The sequence below is a fragment of the Spinacia oleracea genome, chromosome 4, assembly GCF_020520425.1.
Source record: "Spinacia oleracea cultivar Varoflay chromosome 4, BTI_SOV_V1, whole genome shotgun sequence".
NCBI classification, from domain to species: Eukaryota; Viridiplantae; Streptophyta; class Magnoliopsida; order Caryophyllales; family Amaranthaceae; genus Spinacia; species Spinacia oleracea.
In genome coordinates, this window is record NC_079490.1 from 102,308,237 (window position 1) to 102,327,405 (window position 19,169).

The following is a 19,169-nucleotide window of genomic DNA, read 5'->3' on the forward strand; positions in this document are numbered from 1 at the left end:
TGGTCTGTAGAGGAGCTTTGGAATGTCTCCCAAACCATTCTTGATGTCGAGGAGACCCGAGTGATTTGGGCTAAGACTGGTTTTGCTTCCTTCTGGGAGGCGTTGAGAGGTTTTAGGGGGATGGCTGGCGTCAAATCCCGGACACATGCCCTCTTAGAGTGGTGGTGGGACACCACTGACACGTTTCACAAGATTTGGGGAGAGATCACCATCAGTCCTTTTCAGTTTGCCATGATCACTGGCCTCCCATTTTCTGAGAGGGAGTTTGCTTTCGACTCCACCTTGACATTGATTTCTGCTGGCGTCAAGGGCTTGATCGGCCCTGTTGTAGATTTGATCACTGACAGCGACACCTTTGCTTCAGTGGAGGTTATTTTGGGGGGCCTTGGCATAGATGGCATTACAGCGGATCAGAAGGTTCGGCTTTTTCTTCTGGCACTTGTAGGTCGAGTGATTTCCCCTGACAGGAGTAGCTGTGTTGGTTGGCTTCTTGGGGTCTTTGAGGGACTTGAGGGTTGTTTCAAGCCTCAGCTGGGGTAGCTTGGCATATAGCCACCTCTTGTGTGAAATGAAGAACGCTTCGAGGACTGCCCCGGAGAGCTCGATGGGCATAGCCGCCCTATGGAGAGTGCTGGAGGTATTTGTAACTCCTTGAATCTTGTATTTTGTACTTGTATGTTGTATTTTATATGAATAACACTGAATGACGTCTTGTTTGATTTTGAAGATCTAGGCGTATGAGCATTTTCCCTGCTTGGCGCCTGCTCGCCCTAGAGTTGCGACTTACCCGTTTGCTGCCTGTTAAGGAGCAGAGCGTAGAAAGGTGACTTTGGCGTCCTTCTGCGGAGCTTTGCGGGTCATATCTTTCAAGGAGGTGCGTTTGCTTTTTGTAGGACCTTGTCCCAATTGTATTTTATATTTTGACTGAGCTGCCTGCCTTGTAGGTGGTGAGTTCTAGCTCTGCCTCAAGTAGGCTTTTGTATGTGGGTTTTTGTATGGATATTTGTAGGTTGTATTAGTATTTGAATATTGGATTTTGTATTTGTACTGTTTGAATTGGTATGGTTTGGACTTGTATGGTTTGAATTTTTGCTGTGTGTGTTTTTTGCATGGTTTGAATTGAACTTTGTATGCGTTGTGTGTGCATTCTTGAAATTTGTGGCTATATATATGCATGCAAAATGAAAAATATTGCCCATTTTTCCGATGTATATACCCACTATAAGCCCCCACTTTGACTGAGGTTTTTTGGTTAGAAAAAGCGAAAGTCAAAGTATATTAAACTTTTTCTTATGCATATGGTGACTCGACTTAAGACGCCGATCTAGGACTAGAATGTTAGAAATTTGAACAAATAACCCAAAATTGACCCGGGTGTTGATTCGAAGTGCTTGACTTTGCGTAACTCGCGGCTTTTTGGAATATTCGGCACAAATTATTGAAGCTGATTCGGTTGTACAATGCCATGAAGAGAGGCGTACTCGATGCCATAAAGTGGGACGTTGGGCTAGTCCTTCAGGCAGACCCTGTGCCTGGCGCAGGCTTTGCACCCAGCGCTGGTGGTACTTCCAAGTACCGCCATAAGTGCTGGTTCTTGTATAAATAGAGGGCTCTTGAATCATTTTCATTGCACCTCTTTAGTTTTGTTCTGCTTTACCTTCTACTTCTTCTCAAAAAAGAAAGCAAATGGTTGCGTCTTTTAGAAATGCCTTAAACTCGTGGCTAGGTTCGCTAGGCAAACTGGAGAAAAGAGAGCTAGATGTCATGCATCTTGGGGTGCTCGTCTCCTTCCGGTTCGTGAAATTTGATTTGCATTTCGCTTAACATACATCAAGCGGAATAGAGATTGAGGGTTCGGGGGACATTCACTACTACACGGAGTGCCACGCATTAGCCCATGAAGCGGTCCTTACTAGTTCAATGTAACAAAGACGGGACATGCGTTAGACAAAATTACTAATTTGAGTTGCTTTTAATGCACAAGTATTAACTAACAAATGTCAAGAGATGGTTTAGATTGATTTAAGGTACCTAACAATAAATCCGAATTGTCCAAAGAATTTCTTATTAGGCGAGATAAATAATCATATTAGGTTCGACAGATTTATGATTAAAGCAATAAATCAGATTATGGCACTTTATAATATAGTTTTGGATATATTGCAGTTCTCATAAACTAACCACTTATCTTTACTCGCTTTCCTTTTATTCAATGAACGTTCCTCGACTTGACTAGACTCTTGGGTAGGATACAGGCTTATTCGAGCGCTTATACGGGCAGCGTTCCGCTTAACAAGAGTTAAGACGGCGGAACTACGTGGCGTATAGAGAGATTATAAGGACGTATAGGGACGTATAGGGACATTCGACTTAGGCTTAGAGCTTATGGGTAGTATGAGAATATGATTTGGTGTCTTTTCTTCGGCGGATTTAGGTCTCTATTTATAGTGAAAAGGTGGCGTTAAAGTTTGAGATTTGTAATAGTTTGGGGCATGCTGAAAAGCATATGGGCGCAAGAGTTAAGTCGCGCTGGCAGCTGGGCGTGAGAAATGTCTCAAGCTCAGCACCTGGCGCGGGATTTTCTTGTTGTTTGAGTTCGAATTGAATTAGGATTGTAGCATGAGAAAGAAATGACGCATGAACGTTGGCGCGAATGATCAATTGCATTGGGCCCTTGTGCACAAGAATGTTATTGCGCATGATCTTGGTTTCATACGTTTTTTTCAGTTTTATAGATTTAATTCATTTTTATGCCGTATTAAACTCTTTTTAATCCTTATTTCTTAATATATTCAACTAGAACTCTGTTTTAATCCTTTTCTATACTTTTAGGATTCTAGGAATTCAATTGGAATGCGACTAGAATTCTCAAGTGCTTTTCAATCTTTTCTAGGATTTTAATCGGAGTGCAACTAAACTGTCTGTAAGTCTTAGAATTTTAATTGCATTAAAATTCCGTTGACACAAATCTATCTTCGGATGGTTTACATTTTTAGTGGATACATAAATAGGCAGCTACTATAAATAACAGTCATTATAAATGAAAACTTTGGGTTTGGATAATGAGTCAGTAAGTCATAGAACATTCGTCGTTTAGGAATGTGTTTGCCAAGTGGTTGTCATGTTTCATCATCGAACTTATCGCTTCTAGCCGGAGGCCAAATGTAGGCGTCTACAATAGCCAGTGCCATGATCGGCATCCTTAATGTTGTTTATGCCTTGCTGGCTGCCACGCACTCTCCAGGTGGGCTTTTCAATTAAGATACGTTATGAGGAGCGTATTTTCCCCCATAACAAGAGGCCAAATGTAGGCGTCTACAGAACCCCATTTGTGTGGTCAATCTCTCTTTTGGATTAGCGGGACATCCATACTCCGTGCGTCGATTTAGCTTGGCCCAAAAATAGGGAGAGAGGAGCTATCTGTAGAAAATAAGCAAAGAAATGCAATAGAGTAGGAATAGCTCTAAATACAACTATATGCAACTAAACTACGCTAATATATACACAAAAGAAATCATAATTGGCTCCTAAAGATGTGCAAATTACAAGCACATCAGTCATATCAGGTCGAACTCATATCGGCTCGGATTCATATCGAGTCGACTCATATTGGGTCAAATTCATCGATTACAGTCTGAAATGGATCGGGTTGAATAGATTTTGTCGGGTTACATCGGGTTCAGATTCACATCGGTTCAGATTCTTATCATTTCGATTTTTATCTGTTTGGGTTCATACAGTGTAGATAGGTAGCGGGTTGTATTTGGGGTCATGTCAATTCGGTTCCAAATTATAAAATCACAATATCAGGTTATTACTATAATAACAAATTTTAATACATTTATAAATTATAATATTGAGGCATGAATTAGGGGGACAAGGGCGGTAACTACCTTTTAACAGTGTTAATAATTTAAGATCGGTAGCGGGATTAAACGGGTTACGGGTTGCAAATGATTTAGATTAAACGGGTAACAGGTTGTAAACAGTTCAGATTAAACGGGTTACGGTTTGTAAGCAGTCCGAGTTGTAAACGATTGGATTAAAGGTTTCCTCGGGTTGAAGTAATTCGGATTGTAACGGGTTGGGTCATGAAGGGGTTACAAATCCATTCCATTCGAGTTGAAACGGATCTGATTGTTGCCGAACGGTTTGTTATTGGGTTTCAGATATTAATGGGGTTAAGATTTTTGGGTCGGTTCAGATTCGGGTTGAATATAGTCGGATCGGTTTCAGGTTCCAGCTCTCACGAATTATTAATGGTTCGGATTCTAAATAATCGGACCAACCCATCGGTGCAACGGTTTGGGTTGAGAATTGATAGCTCTAACAAGTTGAACCTGAATATTCTGTTCCAGAAACACAATGAACTATAGGGACCAAACCCAAAAGTTGAATAAGATTGGACAAAGATAGCCTACTCTTGGCAAAAAGAACCGACAGTGATAGGGATTTGGATCCTTTAAATACCAGAATATTCCCATTCCATCATACTTCCAGTCCTATAGCAATTAAATGATGAAAGACGGAACCACCACCGAGGGGCCAACCACTAAACAAGTGGTCAATGGCTTTGTATTATCGAAACCTCAACGAAGGCAACAGCTTTATTAGAGTTTCATGAACACCACTAGAATAGACGATGAATCATCTCAAATTAGTAAAGAATTGAACCAAATCCAACACACCAAAAATTAGGATACCCATAAGAACTGATGCACTGTGCAGTTGTACTCTGTTTTGTAAAATGACCTGAAGAATGAGATATATATATAGTATATATATAGTGGAGATAAAAAAAAAATGGTAATACCACAGTGATGACAATGGTCTTGTCAATAATTCTACATAAATATGCGAGGGCAGGGCAGGGCAGGGCAGGGCAATTTTCTGTTAAGATGAAACTTGATAAAAGTAGTAACTAAAAATCACTTCTAAGCATAGCAAAAAAAAAAAAAAAGAGGCATATATGACTATCTATAAAACAAAGGCAAAGCCCATATATGATCTAAAACAGTGGATGGCTTCTCTGACCACACTAAAATAAAAAAAAATAAAAAAAGTTGCATCATTCCTTGCCATCAGCAGCTCGTAGAGAGCCTAACTGAACTGGAGCTTGGGTGGTGACCACCTTCGACGACCCATAAACTGAGAGGTCCACACCTTTAGTCTTTTCTTTTTCAATCTGCTCCTTGATCCAGACGTATGTTATCCTTAGCCCATCCTACAACAAGAGTATTGGAATAAGAGGATGAGGTATGGGTTTAAAGATTAGAAAATGACAAATCACAGAGATAAGCTTCTGAAAGTTTAGAAATTTACCTTTAACTTCATGGTTGGAGCCCAGCCGAGTTTCTCTTTAATCAGTGTGTTATCTGAGTTACGACCACGGACACCCTCTGGCCCAGGAATATGTTGGATTGGAAGCTTCCTATCCTCGAAGCTCAAAATTATCTCAGCCATCTCGTTCATGCTAACCATCTCATCACTTCCAATATTCACTGGCTCCTGGAAGTCTGACTTGGTCAATCTAAAATAACACCCAACGTTTAGTTCATAATTACAACAATGTATCTCTTCAAGTAACTACAACTCGTATCACTGCATATTATAAGCTTCATTTTTCGAGCAATTAGCCAACTATATCACTCATTCACAAAAATTTAATCCAAGCACCACTTGCAAAAATCCCAAGAATATTTACACTTTTACAGGAAAAAATTTCCAAAAGATCTTCGAATTTAGAATTCTGAAAGCTTTTACCAACATACTTCTAGGAGGCTAGACGTCAGCAGCAACATTCACAACCTACTACAATGTCTCATCTATAACCATGGAATAAAGACTTGTGGATTCAATAACATCACAAGGACTACTTGGTAAACATCTATTCAATAAGTTAAACCAAGGAAAGTACTCACCTAAGCACACCTTCCACACATTCATCAATGAAGGTGAAAGATCGAGTCTGTAACCCGTCTCCCCACATCTCAAACTTATCAGTGGAAGTAATAACCTTCCTGCAAAAAGCAGCTGGAGCCTTCTCCCTACCACCTACACATGATTGAAAAATAAGGCAAGAGATTAAAGAACACAATATAATCATCAATTGGTATACATGAAAGTATTAAGTAAACAGAATCATTATGAATAATTTGATGATGAAACATCAATTGATTAAACTTTTTTGGTTCTCGGTTATGAAGAAAGGAAATAGCACATCCAATTATCACCCGTAACTCACAATGTATCTAGTTCAAAGTCATCATGGCTACCCAAGAGGAAACAGAGAATTTGTCATGTTACCTTTCCAGGTGCCAAAAGGACCATAAATGTTGTGGAACCGTCCAATTCGGCATTCAATTCCAAAATCTTTAGTGTAATGCTTGCACAACTCCTCTGTAGCAAGTTTTTCCAAGCCATAAGCATCTTGTGGCTAAGACAAATGTAAAACGCCAAGGATTACTAACATATTCCAACACTAATATCCCAATGTCAAATCAAGTAAAATATGTTGCCATTCGACATTCGTTATCCCAAAAAAACATACCTCAGCAGGCCAAGCATCAGCCTCCTTGAGACTAGCATTGGCAGTTTCCAACTGCTTGAATTCTGGGTAGATGCACGCACTTGAGGCATAGAAGAACCTGCACCAAGTATTCAGAATATTCACCATTAGAATTGGACAGTAGATTCTCACAACAACAACAACAACAACAACAACAACAACAACAACAACAACAACAACAACAACAACAACAACAACAACAACAACAACAACAACAACAACAACAACAACAACAACAACAACAACAACAACAAATTCCCATTAATACCGCCAATAGCTAAAGAAAGGAGCCATAAAGAGAATGAAACCTCTTAACACCGGTAATCCTGGCTGCTTCAAGCATATTGAAACTGATCATTGTGTTGTTATACATGATAACAGAATGATTTGATTGGATAAAACCCATGCCGCCCATATCAGCAGCAAGGTTAAACACATGATCGACGTCCTTGGTAACCTTCATGCAGTTGTCCATCACCCTAAGATCAACAAGATGGAATTCATTACAAAACATGTCCTCAGTCATGTGCTCGTTCTTCTTCCAGTCCGAAGCTATGACGTAGTGCCCTTCGTGTTTTAAACGCCGAGCAATGTGGGACCCAATAAAACCACCAGCTCCAGTGACCGAAATCCTCAACTTCCCCGACGGCCAGTACGCCTCCCTCTCAAGCTTATCATAGGTGTAAGCACCGTAATCAAATTCATCATTACTCCCCATTCTGTTTAAACAATTCAATCAACCAAATTTCTTAATTCAGGCCTCAATTATTACATTTAAACAATAAACCACACAATCCTAAGTTCCCAATAGATATACAACAACAACAACAACAACAACAACAAAACCTTAGTCCCAAAATCCCAAAATCCCAAAATGATATGATTCACAAAAATTTGTGATAGATATGATTCACAAAAATTTGCTAATACTAACAAACTGACCCAAAAATACAATCAAATATTAAACAATTATGACAATTCTAAAACTGACAGCTCATAGTTAGCGTGTAGATGACACGTTCTAAACTATCAATCGATTTTTTTGTCAAAACATCAAAAAATCACATCCTGTATAGATCTAACCGACTTTCCACGACAATCAAATTGAAAATACAGCTTAAATTCATCACTGAAACACGAAATTCAGCTTATTAATCCATGGCAAGGGAAAAATTGATGAAGAAACAACAACATAAATGACTCAATTTAACAAAAACACCAAACAAATCCGTAAACAGAATCATAAATCATACAATTAACCACAAATTAAAACAAACCCAGAACAAGGAAAGATTGAATTTCAAATTAAACGGAAAATATGGAATGAAAACTGATAACCCAGATGAAATCTTACCCGGTAAACTCGAAATTCGAAGCTTTACGGAGTAGAAGAAGAGATAAGAGAGTGAGGTGATAATGAAAAGGAGTAGAAGGGCAGGGAATTTGAGAGAAGAGGGAGAGTGCTATAAATAGGCTAAGGAGTGGTGAAGAACCGCACAGCAATGGCCACTCAAATCTCTCTCTTTCAACTTTCTCTCTCCATCTTTATCACTATGTCACATTCCCATGCTTGTCATCTTCCTTCTTTTACCAACTTGGAAATTTTAGATTTTCCAAGATTTTGGGTTCACTGGGCCAAATTTACACTTTAGCCTAGTTTTTTGGTATAAGAGAAAGCCCCTAAGCATTTCATTTGATTATGTAAATACAGTAGTCATTAGTCAAGATCAAGATCACTAAAAATAATGGTTTGATTTGTTGCATTTTGAGGGTTTGATATAGGAACTAAGAGCATCAATATTAAGGGACTCTTAGCCCACTCTAAAGGAGAGAGAAATTTTTAGAGTTAGCTCTTAACAAAATTGGGGTAGCTCTTAGCCCACTCTTATTTATAGGTTGATGGTGACATCCTCTAAATAAGAGTTAACTCTTAGAAATTAAGAAGGGGTGAGGTGGATTGTTGATTGGTATTGTGTTTGTCTTTTGGCATTTTTATTACAAAAACAAAATTAAAAATATGATAAAGCTATCTAAGAGTTAATGTATAAGAGCATCAATAGTGATGCTATCTCTTATTTTCCCACTCTTAGTCTCTCTCCTCATCCACCTCATTACCACTCTTATTAAGAGTTAACTATTAAAAATCCCAAGAAATACACTAACTCTTATACACTACCTCTTATTTAATTTTTTTACATTTTAAATTTACTTTTATAACAAAAATGCAAAAAATTAAGCATGATATCCCACAATGTGCCACCTCAACCCCCTCTTATTTTCTAAGAGCTACCTCTTATTTAGAGGAAGTCTCCATCAACCTCTAAATAAGAGGAAGCTAAGAGTTACCTTGTTTTTCCCAAGAGGTAGCTCTTAACATTTCTCTCTCCTTAAGAGGGGGCTAAGAGTCCTCTATAATTGATGCTCTAAGAGTTAGTGTATTTCTTGTATTTTTTGGTACCTAACTCTTATTAAGAGTGATGATGAGGTGGATTAGGAGAGAGACTAAGAGGGGAGAAATAAGAGTTATCACTACAATTGATGCTCTAACACTTTTATAAGAAGAAATTATAACTTAATGTGCAACTTACACCATACCAGTGGTTTTCAAAGGATTTGATTTGACCCAATAATTACAATATGTGGTTCTTTTTTAAGGTAAAGGAAAATGCGTTTTGGATTCGTATGGTTTAGGATTTACGATCAACTCGTCGATTGGAACAATTTGTATGCAGATTGTGAATGGTTCTATTTGGAAAGATGCAAAAACGTCGTAAATCACTGCTCGCGTCAAGCTAGAAGCGGTGAGCGCGAATTGTGCGATAGGATATAGAATATACGGAGTAATTGTTTTGGTTGTAACAATTATGTCTTTTCTTTAAATCAGTAATTTACAGATCTACTTTATCTTTGTAGATGGCGTATGGCTGATTTTAATGCCATGCTTTGCAATTAGTTGTTAGTTTTTTGTATTAGCTATTAACTAGCTGGTTGAATTAGTTTCTTATGCAAAGTGTTTGGTAAATTAGTTGTTAGTCATTAGGCATTTGATGTGTAAAAGGACATTTTAGGACATTGACATAAAATATTGTAGGTTGACTAGAGTTGTAATTTAAGACAATATTAGGACAAAGTTATCATTTTACAACCACTTCTTCAAACTTCTAATCTAAAAAACTCCTATATTGAGCTTTATCAACATTACTTTTTTCATTTCAAAACTCTCTTCCAAGCTAGCCTCTCCTAACGAAAGATCCTAAGTAATACTACAAAATGGTATCTTAGAGATTTAGTTTAAGAGCTACTTTGTAGTAACTACTACTATAAAGCGGTAATTCCTTAAACTAAAGTTAGATTAGCTACAATCAAATTTACTTAAGTGGTTTGGGAACTTTAGGTTGGATTTTAAAATTTTCTTTTCCTAAAGCCAAAAGATGTATTAGGTGCCTAAGCTTTTAAATACTCATTCTGTCTCTAAATACTCACCCCGCTTTTCTTATAAAGTCGTACCTTAATACTCGTCCCGTTTCCATAAATGGCATACTTTTTACTAATATTAGATCTTTTCTTTCATTTACCATGGACCCACATATGTTCTTACTTTCTTAAATATATATAAAAATAAAATAAAAAATCAACCCACCCCCACCCCCAACCCCTTTATTTGACACATTTCTCATTTACTATATTTAAAAAATGTCTCACTATCAACTACCACATAAGAAAGTCAATTAAATTGTCAAAACTATGTGCCTATCTAAATGGGGCGAGTATTAGGGGACGGAGGGAGTAGCTTATTATTTTGAAAAGTGGGGAATGTTAAGGATAAGGATTATATTTATTTATTTATTTTTTAATTTTAATTTAATCCTTTGATTTATTCTTCGATTTAATTTTTGAATCATTTTCGATTTTTTTATTCAAATTAATTCGATAATTTTGATGTTATTTTCATATTATTTTCGATTTATTTTCCAAAATTGTTTGATTATTTCGACTATTTTAAATTTAATTAAGTATAATTTTAATTTATTTTTATTTTGTTAGGAAATGGTAGAAATAAGTAGGGTATATTTAATTATTAGTATGCATTTAAGAGTCTTTTTATTTGAATGTCTTATGTGGCTATTTGAATTAATTAAAGTGTTTCTTGGTTAGTATGCATTATGTGATTAAGTGCATCATATTTCATGCAAATCATATTATTGTGGATTGTATGAATTACACCAAACTTAATTAATGTTTCTTTTGAACTGTATTGTTTGTTGGTTTGGTGGGATCGTTAGTAAACCATTAAGTCGTTCTTTCAGGAAGTACAAATGTTACCTTCAAGATTCACTCAGTTCGGAAGTCTTGAGAAGAAAGATGACGAGTCTCTGAAAGTTTGTGTGAGGAAAACTAAGTGGGCATGACAACATTGGGAAGAAATTAAGCACGAGCATTATTTAACACATGAGGATATTATGGCAGCCTAAGTGATTGAGTGTCTACCTATGAGTGAACCTTATATAACACTTAAGGTGAAATTTAGTGACTGTCAAATGCCATGATAGATCCCCTTATTTCAGGAAGTATGGTATGAGAGTGGACTATGGTTATATGGACTAGAATTTTTTGGAAACTATCATTGATATTGCTGAAAACTCTTATAATAATAGGCTACCTCAACCCAAATTTTCAATATACCCTCCTAGTGATGAAGAAATAGAAGAAGAGGATGAAGATGACAGTGTGGCAATTCTAACCCCTGAACCAGTTGAAAAGACTTATGTAATTGAGATATCCAGTGATACTGAAATGGAAGATGAAGATGAAGATGAAAATGATGAAGATTTTTCCAGTATGATATGGCTCAAGATCAAGAAATGGAAGATGATTCAGACCAGAAGAAGATAATGAAGATCCTCCGGATCGATATTTTACTCCTCATGAGTACAAGGAAAGTAAATATGGGCGTGATGTAATTATCCCTTAAAGGAAATCTTTTGTAATAGCTTAGAATTATTATTTATTTCGTTGGAAAGCAATAATTAGCAAAGCTACAAGTTTGTTCTTTTTTTGGTTTCAATAAGTTGGACGAGTTGTTCATTCATTATTTGAGGATGTAAGATCCTTTTAGAAATTTTACAAGAAATACTATTTATTTTTTCGAATTTCTTAAGCGTAATAATCTAAGTTTATTTCGCCTCAAAGTGAAACTAAGCGTTATTTTATTTATTGAATGATTTATTTAAGTGAATTTTGGTTGATCTAATTGCCTCAATTATTTTTTATTCGAATTTAAGGTGGAGGAGGGAACGAAAATTTTGGACCGTCGGCCTTGCCTCATTTTCTTTTCAAATTTTGGTGTTACTAGTAGTTGGCACTTGGCGGCGCACGTTGCGCGCAGTGTGGCTGAAAATTTCAAATTTGCCACCAATGGTGTTCTAGCACCCCAATATTTTTTTATTTTTTTCTTTAATTCGGATCGATTTTGGATTTTCGGGTATCCGATCCAAAAATTTCTGGTATCCCAAACTTTCGGATTGGATCCGGATCACATTTTTTGATCCGGAAATTTCAGATCGGATCAGATCCAATATCGGAAATTGAACTCCCCTGATACTTAGTATATGTTCTACAAGAAAGCGCGTTATTACCAACCGTTTTTACCGACCGCCAAACAAACAGTCAGTAAAATTAAATTTATCGACCGAAAATTAAGCAGTCGCTAAATTTACCGACCGAAGGAAGAGCGGTTGGTAAATTTAGAATTTACCAACCGCCTTCAAAACGGTCGTAAATTTAGCGACTGCTCTACCCCCATTATGACTAATTAGCAGTCGGTAAATACCCGACTATTATCAAAATAAATTTTAAATTTTAATAACCGCTTTTTTAATATCTCCAACCAATAAGCGGTCGCTAAAATAAAAAAAAAAAAATTTAAAAAGTAACTAATCATATGACTTTTACTGACCAGCTTCTCTTTCTCCTTCAAGGTTTGCGACCATTCAAAAAAAAAAAAAATCAAAATTGCTTGGCTCTCAACCTCACGTCGCAGCCACCGTACCCTAAACCTCGCCGCCACCCAGCCCACGACGCAGCCACCCTAAACGTCGCCGCCACCCAACCGACCCACCCCCACCGGCGCAAGGCGCCCCCCAGCCAGCTGCGCCCCCACCCAGTTGCGCCCCCACCCAGCTGCGCGCGCGAACTCAACAAAAAGGTACCCGCGCACCACCTCCGCCCACCGGCGCACAACTCCACCCACCGGCGGCTCACAACTCCGCCCACCGGCGCACAAACCCGTGAGCTTTTTCAGTTTCTTAATTTTTCATAATATTACTCAAATGATTCAATTTTTCAAACCCTAACTTTGTTGTTTGTATCAAATGTAGATTTTCTATGTGAACCCTGTGAACTCTTCGATCTTTGAAGGTAACCTTTTTTCTCTTCTAATTTAGTGACCCATAATTATGGAATGACTTGTTAGATAATCAATGTTTATTTTTTTCAATGAATTTATGGAATGACTTGTTGAAAAATTATGGAGATGTATGGAAATTATGGAAATTTTATGAAATTTTCAAGGAATGACATATTTAATTTGATGTATGTGTAAGATTTTATGAAATTTAAATTTATACCAAAATTTCAAGGAATGCCATATTTAATTTGATGTATGTTAATGTTATGAAATTTTCAAGAAAGTTTCAAGGAATATCATATGAGAAACAACGAATAATTTAGAGAATGAATTTGAGTAGTAAGTAAGTGTATTGAATAAATTTGTGCATGTTTAGGTGTTTATTGTAAATGAATTTTATTATTTATATTTGATTTTTATCCTTATTGGCTTGTGTTTAAGTAATTATTGATCTTTATATAAATTATAAGTAAATTATTGAACTTTATATAATTTATGAGTGCGTTTGAATACATTATTGATCTTTATATCATTAATAAATTATTTAACTTTATATCATTAATAAGTATTGATTTTTATATAATTAATAAAATCAATTATTTGATTGTTTATTTAGAAAACTTCGAGCGGTAGTTAGACTATTTAGCCTATATATGACGTATATCGACCAAATATGACTTAAATGTGCTTAAATTGCTTAGAATCAGTTTTAGAAACCTTTAATATGCCACATAAAACATGTAAATGGTTTGAAATGACAAGTTTGGTTCCTTAGTTCAAAGTTGGGCGAGAAAATGACATTTTAGGCAAAATATGACCTATAACGACCAAATAGGCCTTAGATGTGAGTAAATAACGTTGAATATGACTTAGCAAGTTCAAACAAAGCTTATGAAACATGTTTTAAGTTTAAAATCTGCCCCTATGTGATTTAATTGAAAAATGCGACCGAAAATGCCTTATTTAGCCTATATATGACCTATATCGACCAAATATGACTTAAATGTGCTTAAATTGCTTAGAATCAGTTTTAGAAACCTTTAATATGCCACATAAAACATGTAAATGGTTTGAAATGACAAGTTTGGTTCCTTAGTTCAAAGTTGGGCGAGAAAATGACATTTTAGGCAAAATATGACCTATAACGACCAAATAGGCCTTAGATGTGAGTAAATACCTTTGAATGTGACTTAGCAAGTTCAAACAAAGCTTATGAAACATGTTTTAAGTTTAAAATCTTCCCCTAGGTGATTTAGTTGAAAAATGGGACCGAAAATGCCTTATTTAGCCTATATATGACCTATATCGACCAAATATGACTTAAATGTGCTTAAATTGCTTAGAATCAGTTTTAGAAACCTTTAATATGCCACATAAAACATGTAAATGGTTTGAAATGACAAGTTTGGTTCCTTAGTTCAAAGTTGGGCGAGAAAATGACATTTTAGGCAAAATATGACCTATAACGACCAAATAGGCCTTAGATGTGAGTAAATACCTTTGATTGTGACTTAGCAAGTTCAAACAAAGCTTATGAAACATGTTTTAAGTTTAAAATCAGACCCTAGGTGATTTAGTTGAAAAATGGGACCGAAAATGCCTTATTTAGCCTATACATGACGTATATCGACCAAATATGACTTAAATGTGCTTAAATTGCTTAGAATCAGTTTTAGAAACCTTTAATATGCCACATAAAACATGTAAATGGTTTGAAATGACAAGTTTGGTTCCTTAGTTCAAAGTTGGGCGAGAAAATGACATTTTAGGCAAAATATGACCTATAACGACCAAATAGGCCTTAGATGTGAGTAAATAACGTTGAATGTGACTTAGCAAGTTCAAACAAAGCTTATGAAACATGTTTTAAGTTTAAAATCTGCCCCTAGGTGATTTAATTGAAAAATGCGACCGAAAATGCCTTATTTAGCCTATATATGACGTATATCGACCAAATATGACTTAAATGTGCTTAAATTGCTTAGAATCAGTTTTAGAAACCTTTAATATGCAACATAAAACATGTAAATGGTTTGAAATAAAAAGTTTGGTTCCTTAGTTCAAAGTTGGGCGAGAAAATGACATTTTAGGCAAACTATGACCTATAACGACCAAATAGGCCTTAGATGTGAGTAAATACCTTTGAATGTGACTTAGCAAGTTCAAACAAAGCTTATGAAACATGTTTTAAGTTTAAAATCAGACCCTAGGTGATTTAGTTGAAAAATGGGATCGAAAATGCCTTATTTAGCCTATACATGACGTATATCGACCAAATATGAACTAAATGTGCTTACATTGATTAGAATCAGTTTTAGAAACCTTGAATATGCCACACAAAACATGTAAATGGTTTGAAATGACAAGTTTGGTTCCTTAGTTCAAAGTTGGGCGAGAAAATGACATTTTAGGCAAAATATGACCTATAACGACCAAATAGGCCTTAGATGTGAGTAAATACCTTTGAATGTGACTTAGCAAGTTCAAACAAAGCTTATGAAACATGTTTTAAGTTTAAAATCTGCCCCTAGGTGATTTAGTTGAAAAATGGGACCGAAAATGCCTTATTTAGCCTATATATGACCTATATCGACCAAATATGATTTAAATGTGCTTAAATTACTTAGAATCGGTTTTAGAAACCTTTAATATGCCACATAAAACATGTAAATGGTTTGAAATGACAAGTTTGGTTCCTTAGTTCAAAGTTGGGCGAGAAAATGACATTTTAGGCAATATATGACCTATAACGACCAAATAGGCCTTAGATGTGAGTAAATACCTTTGAATGTGACTTAGCAAGTTCAAACTAAACTTATGAAACACATTTTAAGTTTAAAATCAGACCCTAGGTGATTTAGTTGAAAAATGGGACCAAAAGCGCCTTATTTAGCCTATATATGACCTATAACGACCAAATATGACCTAAGTGTGCTTACATTGATTAGAATAAGTTTTAGAAACCTTGAATATGCCACACAAAACATGTAAATGATTTGAAATGACAAGTTTGGTTCCTTAGTTCAAAGTTGGGCGAGAAAATGACATTTTAGGCAAAATATGACCTATAACGACCAAATAGGCCTTAGATGTGAGTAAATACCGTTGAATGTGACTTAGCAAGTTCAAACAAAGCTTATGAAACATGTTTTAAGTTTAAAATCTGCCCCTAGGTGATTTAGTTGAAAAATGGGACCGAAAATGCCTTATTTAGCCTATATATGACCTATATCGACCAAATATGACTTAATGTGCTTAAATTGCTTAGAATAAGTTTTAGAAACCTTTAATATGCCACATAAAACATGTAAATGGTTTGGAATGACAAGTTTGGTTCCTTAGTTCAAAGTTGGGCGAGAAAATGACATTTTAGGCAATATATGACCTATAACGACCAAATAGGCCTTAGATGTGAGTAAATACCTTTGAATGTGACTTAGCAAGTTCAAACTAAACTAATGAAACACATTTTAAGTTTAAAATCTGCCCCTAGGTGATTTAGTTGAAAAATGGGACCGAAAATGCCTTATTTAGCCTATATATGACCTGTAACGACCAAATAGGCCTTAGATGTGAGTAAATACCTTTGAATGTGACTTAGAAAGTTCAAACAAAGCTTATGAAACATATTTTAAGTTTAAAATCTGCGCCTAGGTGATTTAGTTGAAAAATGGGACCGAAAATGCCTTATTTAGCCTATATATGACCTATATCGACCAAATATGACTTAAATGTGCTTAAATTGCTTAGAATCGGTTTTAGAAACCTTGAATATGACACATAAAACATGTAAATGGTTTGAAATGACAAGTTTGGTTCCTTAGCTCAAAGTTGGGCGAGAAAATGACATTTTAGGCAATATATGACCTATAACGACCAAATAGGCCTTAGATGTTAGTAAATACCTTTGAATGTGACTTAGCAAGTTCAAACAAAACTTATGAAACATGTTTTAAGTTGAAAATATGCCCCTAGGTGATTTAGTTGAAAAATGGGACCGAAAATGCCTTATTTAGCCTATATATGACCTATATCGACCAAATATGACTTAAATGTGCTTGAATTGCTTAGAATCGGTTTTAGAAACCTTGAATATGACACATAAAACATGTAAATGGTTTGAAATGACAAGTTTGGTTCCTTAGCTCAAAGTTGGGCGAGAAAATGACATTTTAGGCAATATATGACCTATAACGACCAAATAGGCTTTAGATGTGAGTAAATACCTTTGAATGTGACTTAGCAAGTTTAAACAAAGCTTATGAAACATGTTTTAAGTTTAAAATCTGCCCCTAGGTGATTTAGTTGAAAAATGGGACCGAAAATGCCTTATTTAGCCTATATATGACCTATAACGACCAAATAGGCCTTAGATGTGAGTAAATACCTTTGAATGTGACTTAGCAAGTTCAAACAAAGCTTATGAAACACTTTTTAAGTTTAAAATCAGACCCTAGGTGATTTAGTTGAAAAATGGGACCGAAAACGCCTTATTTAGCCTATATATGACCTATATCGACCAAATATGTCCTAAATGTGCTTAAATTTCTTAGAATCGGTTTTAGAAACCTTGAATATGACACATAAAACATGTAAATGGTTTGAAATGACAAGTTTGGTTCCTTAGCTCAAAGTTGTGCGAGAAAATGACATTTTAGGCAATATATGACCTATAACGACCAAATAGGCCTTAGATGTGAGTAAATACCTTTGAATGTGACTTAGCAAGTTCAAACTAAACTTATGAAACACATTTTAAGTTTAAAATCTGCCCCTAGGTGATTTAGTTGAAAAATGGGACCGAAAACGCCTTATTTAGCCTATATATGACCTATATCGACCAAATATGACTTAAATGTGCTTAAATTGCTTAGAATCGGTTTTAGAAACCTTGAATATGCCACATAAAACATGTAAATGGTTTGAAATGACAAGTTTGGTTCCTTAGCTCAAAGTTGGGCGAGAAAATGACATTTTAGGCAATATATGACCTATAACGACCAAATAGGCCTTATATGTGAGTAACTACGTTTGAATGTGACTTAGCAAGTGAAAACAAAGCTTATGAAACATGTTTTAAGTTTAAAATCAGCCCTTAGTTCTTTTAGTTGAAAAATGGGAGCGAAAATGCCTTATTTAGCCTATATATGTTTTAAGTTTAAATGTGCTCAATTTAATATATTTGTTATGCATGGGTGATAATCATTTTAATTCTTGTAGGAAAACTATGAAAAAAATGTTGCTGAATGTGTTGAAAAAGGCATTGCTAAAGATCCCAACCAAATCTACTTTGAGACAGTAGGTGGGAGAAAGAAGGGAAAGGTCCCCGGGCTGGGGAGTGGAGACTCTCTATACTTTGCACCATCTAGAAGGGGTGGTAGTTCTTCTAGCTCATACACCCCATCTATTTATTCTCAAATGTCATCTCGATTGGAAGAGACTCAACAACAGTTGACCCAAAAGTCCATTGAGCTTGAAACAACAAAAAATCAGATGTTAAAGGCTATGGAGGACGATCTACTTTTGAGGCAAAGGGAGAGAGAAGAAAGAGAAGCAGAGCGACTAGAGCACCAAAGGGAGATGGAAAGGGAGAGAAAAGAGAGAGAAAGGGAGAGACAAGAGAGAGAAAGGGAGAGACAAGAAAGAGAAGAACATGTCGGCCAGATGAAAAAGGCAATGGAGTCTTACGAGCGGATGTTCAGTCAATGTACTGGTTTTCCTTTCTCGCAGTCGCAGGACCCTCGAGATCCAACCGACGGCGGGACACCTTTGTGTTAGGTAGTTAGTATTCTTGTATTAGTTTGAACTAGTTATAACTTTTCGTATTAACATGTTTGAACAACATTATGTGTATTATGAATCTTTGTTGTATGACTTTGAACAGGCTTAATATTATAACATCGAGCAGGTTTCATACGATTTTACAGGATTTATATAAATTCGTATATATACAGGCATATATAATATTTACAGGTACATATATAATATTTATACAGGCATATAATACAGGTATATATGCGATTTTACAAAATTGGCTGCAAATGATATTTGCATAATTACCGACCGCAAAGGCAGTCACAAATTTAGTGACCGCCACTAAAGCAGTCACTAATTTAGTGACCGCCACCAAGGCAGTCACTAGTTTAGTGTCCGCCTAGGCAGTCACTAATTAGTGACCGCCACCAAAGCAGTCAC

The 19,169-nt window shown here is 35.9% G+C and overlaps 1 protein-coding gene and 1 long non-coding RNA gene across 2 annotated transcripts; one reads left to right on the forward strand and one right to left on the reverse strand.

Annotated features, from left to right (window-relative positions):
• Positions 1-4,760: 4,760 nt before the first annotated feature.
• Positions 4,761-8,310, reverse strand: LOC110783785 (GDP-mannose 3,5-epimerase 1). Its single transcript, XM_021988152.2, has 7 exons — positions 7,923-8,310; positions 6,877-7,287; positions 6,551-6,647; positions 6,307-6,436; positions 5,922-6,054; positions 5,323-5,530; positions 4,761-5,224 (listed from the first exon to the last, which is right to left on the reverse strand). Exons 2-7 carry the CDS (start codon positions 7,284-7,286, stop codon positions 5,069-5,071), a joined length of 1,134 nt encoding a protein of 377 aa, XP_021843844.1. The 5' UTR covers position 7,287; positions 7,923-8,310; the 3' UTR covers positions 4,761-5,068.
• Positions 8,311-12,337: 4,027 nt separating this feature from the next.
• Positions 12,338-18,880, forward strand: LOC110802957 (uncharacterized). Its single transcript, XR_008919562.1, has 3 exons — positions 12,338-12,855; positions 12,946-12,985; positions 18,195-18,880. It is a non-coding gene; the product is annotated as an uncharacterized lncRNA (long non-coding RNA).
• Positions 18,881-19,169: the final 289 nt, after the last annotated feature.

Bases quoted from the DNA above. Each gene is read 5' to 3' on its own strand.
- LOC110783785 (XM_021988152.2), bottom strand. From the start codon at position 7,286: ATGGGGAGTAATGATGAATTTGATTACGGTGCTTACACCTATGATAAG. The intron at 6,055-6,306 runs GTAACATGACAA...AATCATGTGTAG, and splicing joins TCCTTTTGGCACCTGGAAAG to GTGGTAGGGAGAAGGCTCCA. The intron at 5,225-5,322 runs GTAAATTTCTAA...CTCTTGTTGTAG, and splicing joins CTCCAACCATGAAGTTAAAG to GATGGGCTAAGGATAACATA.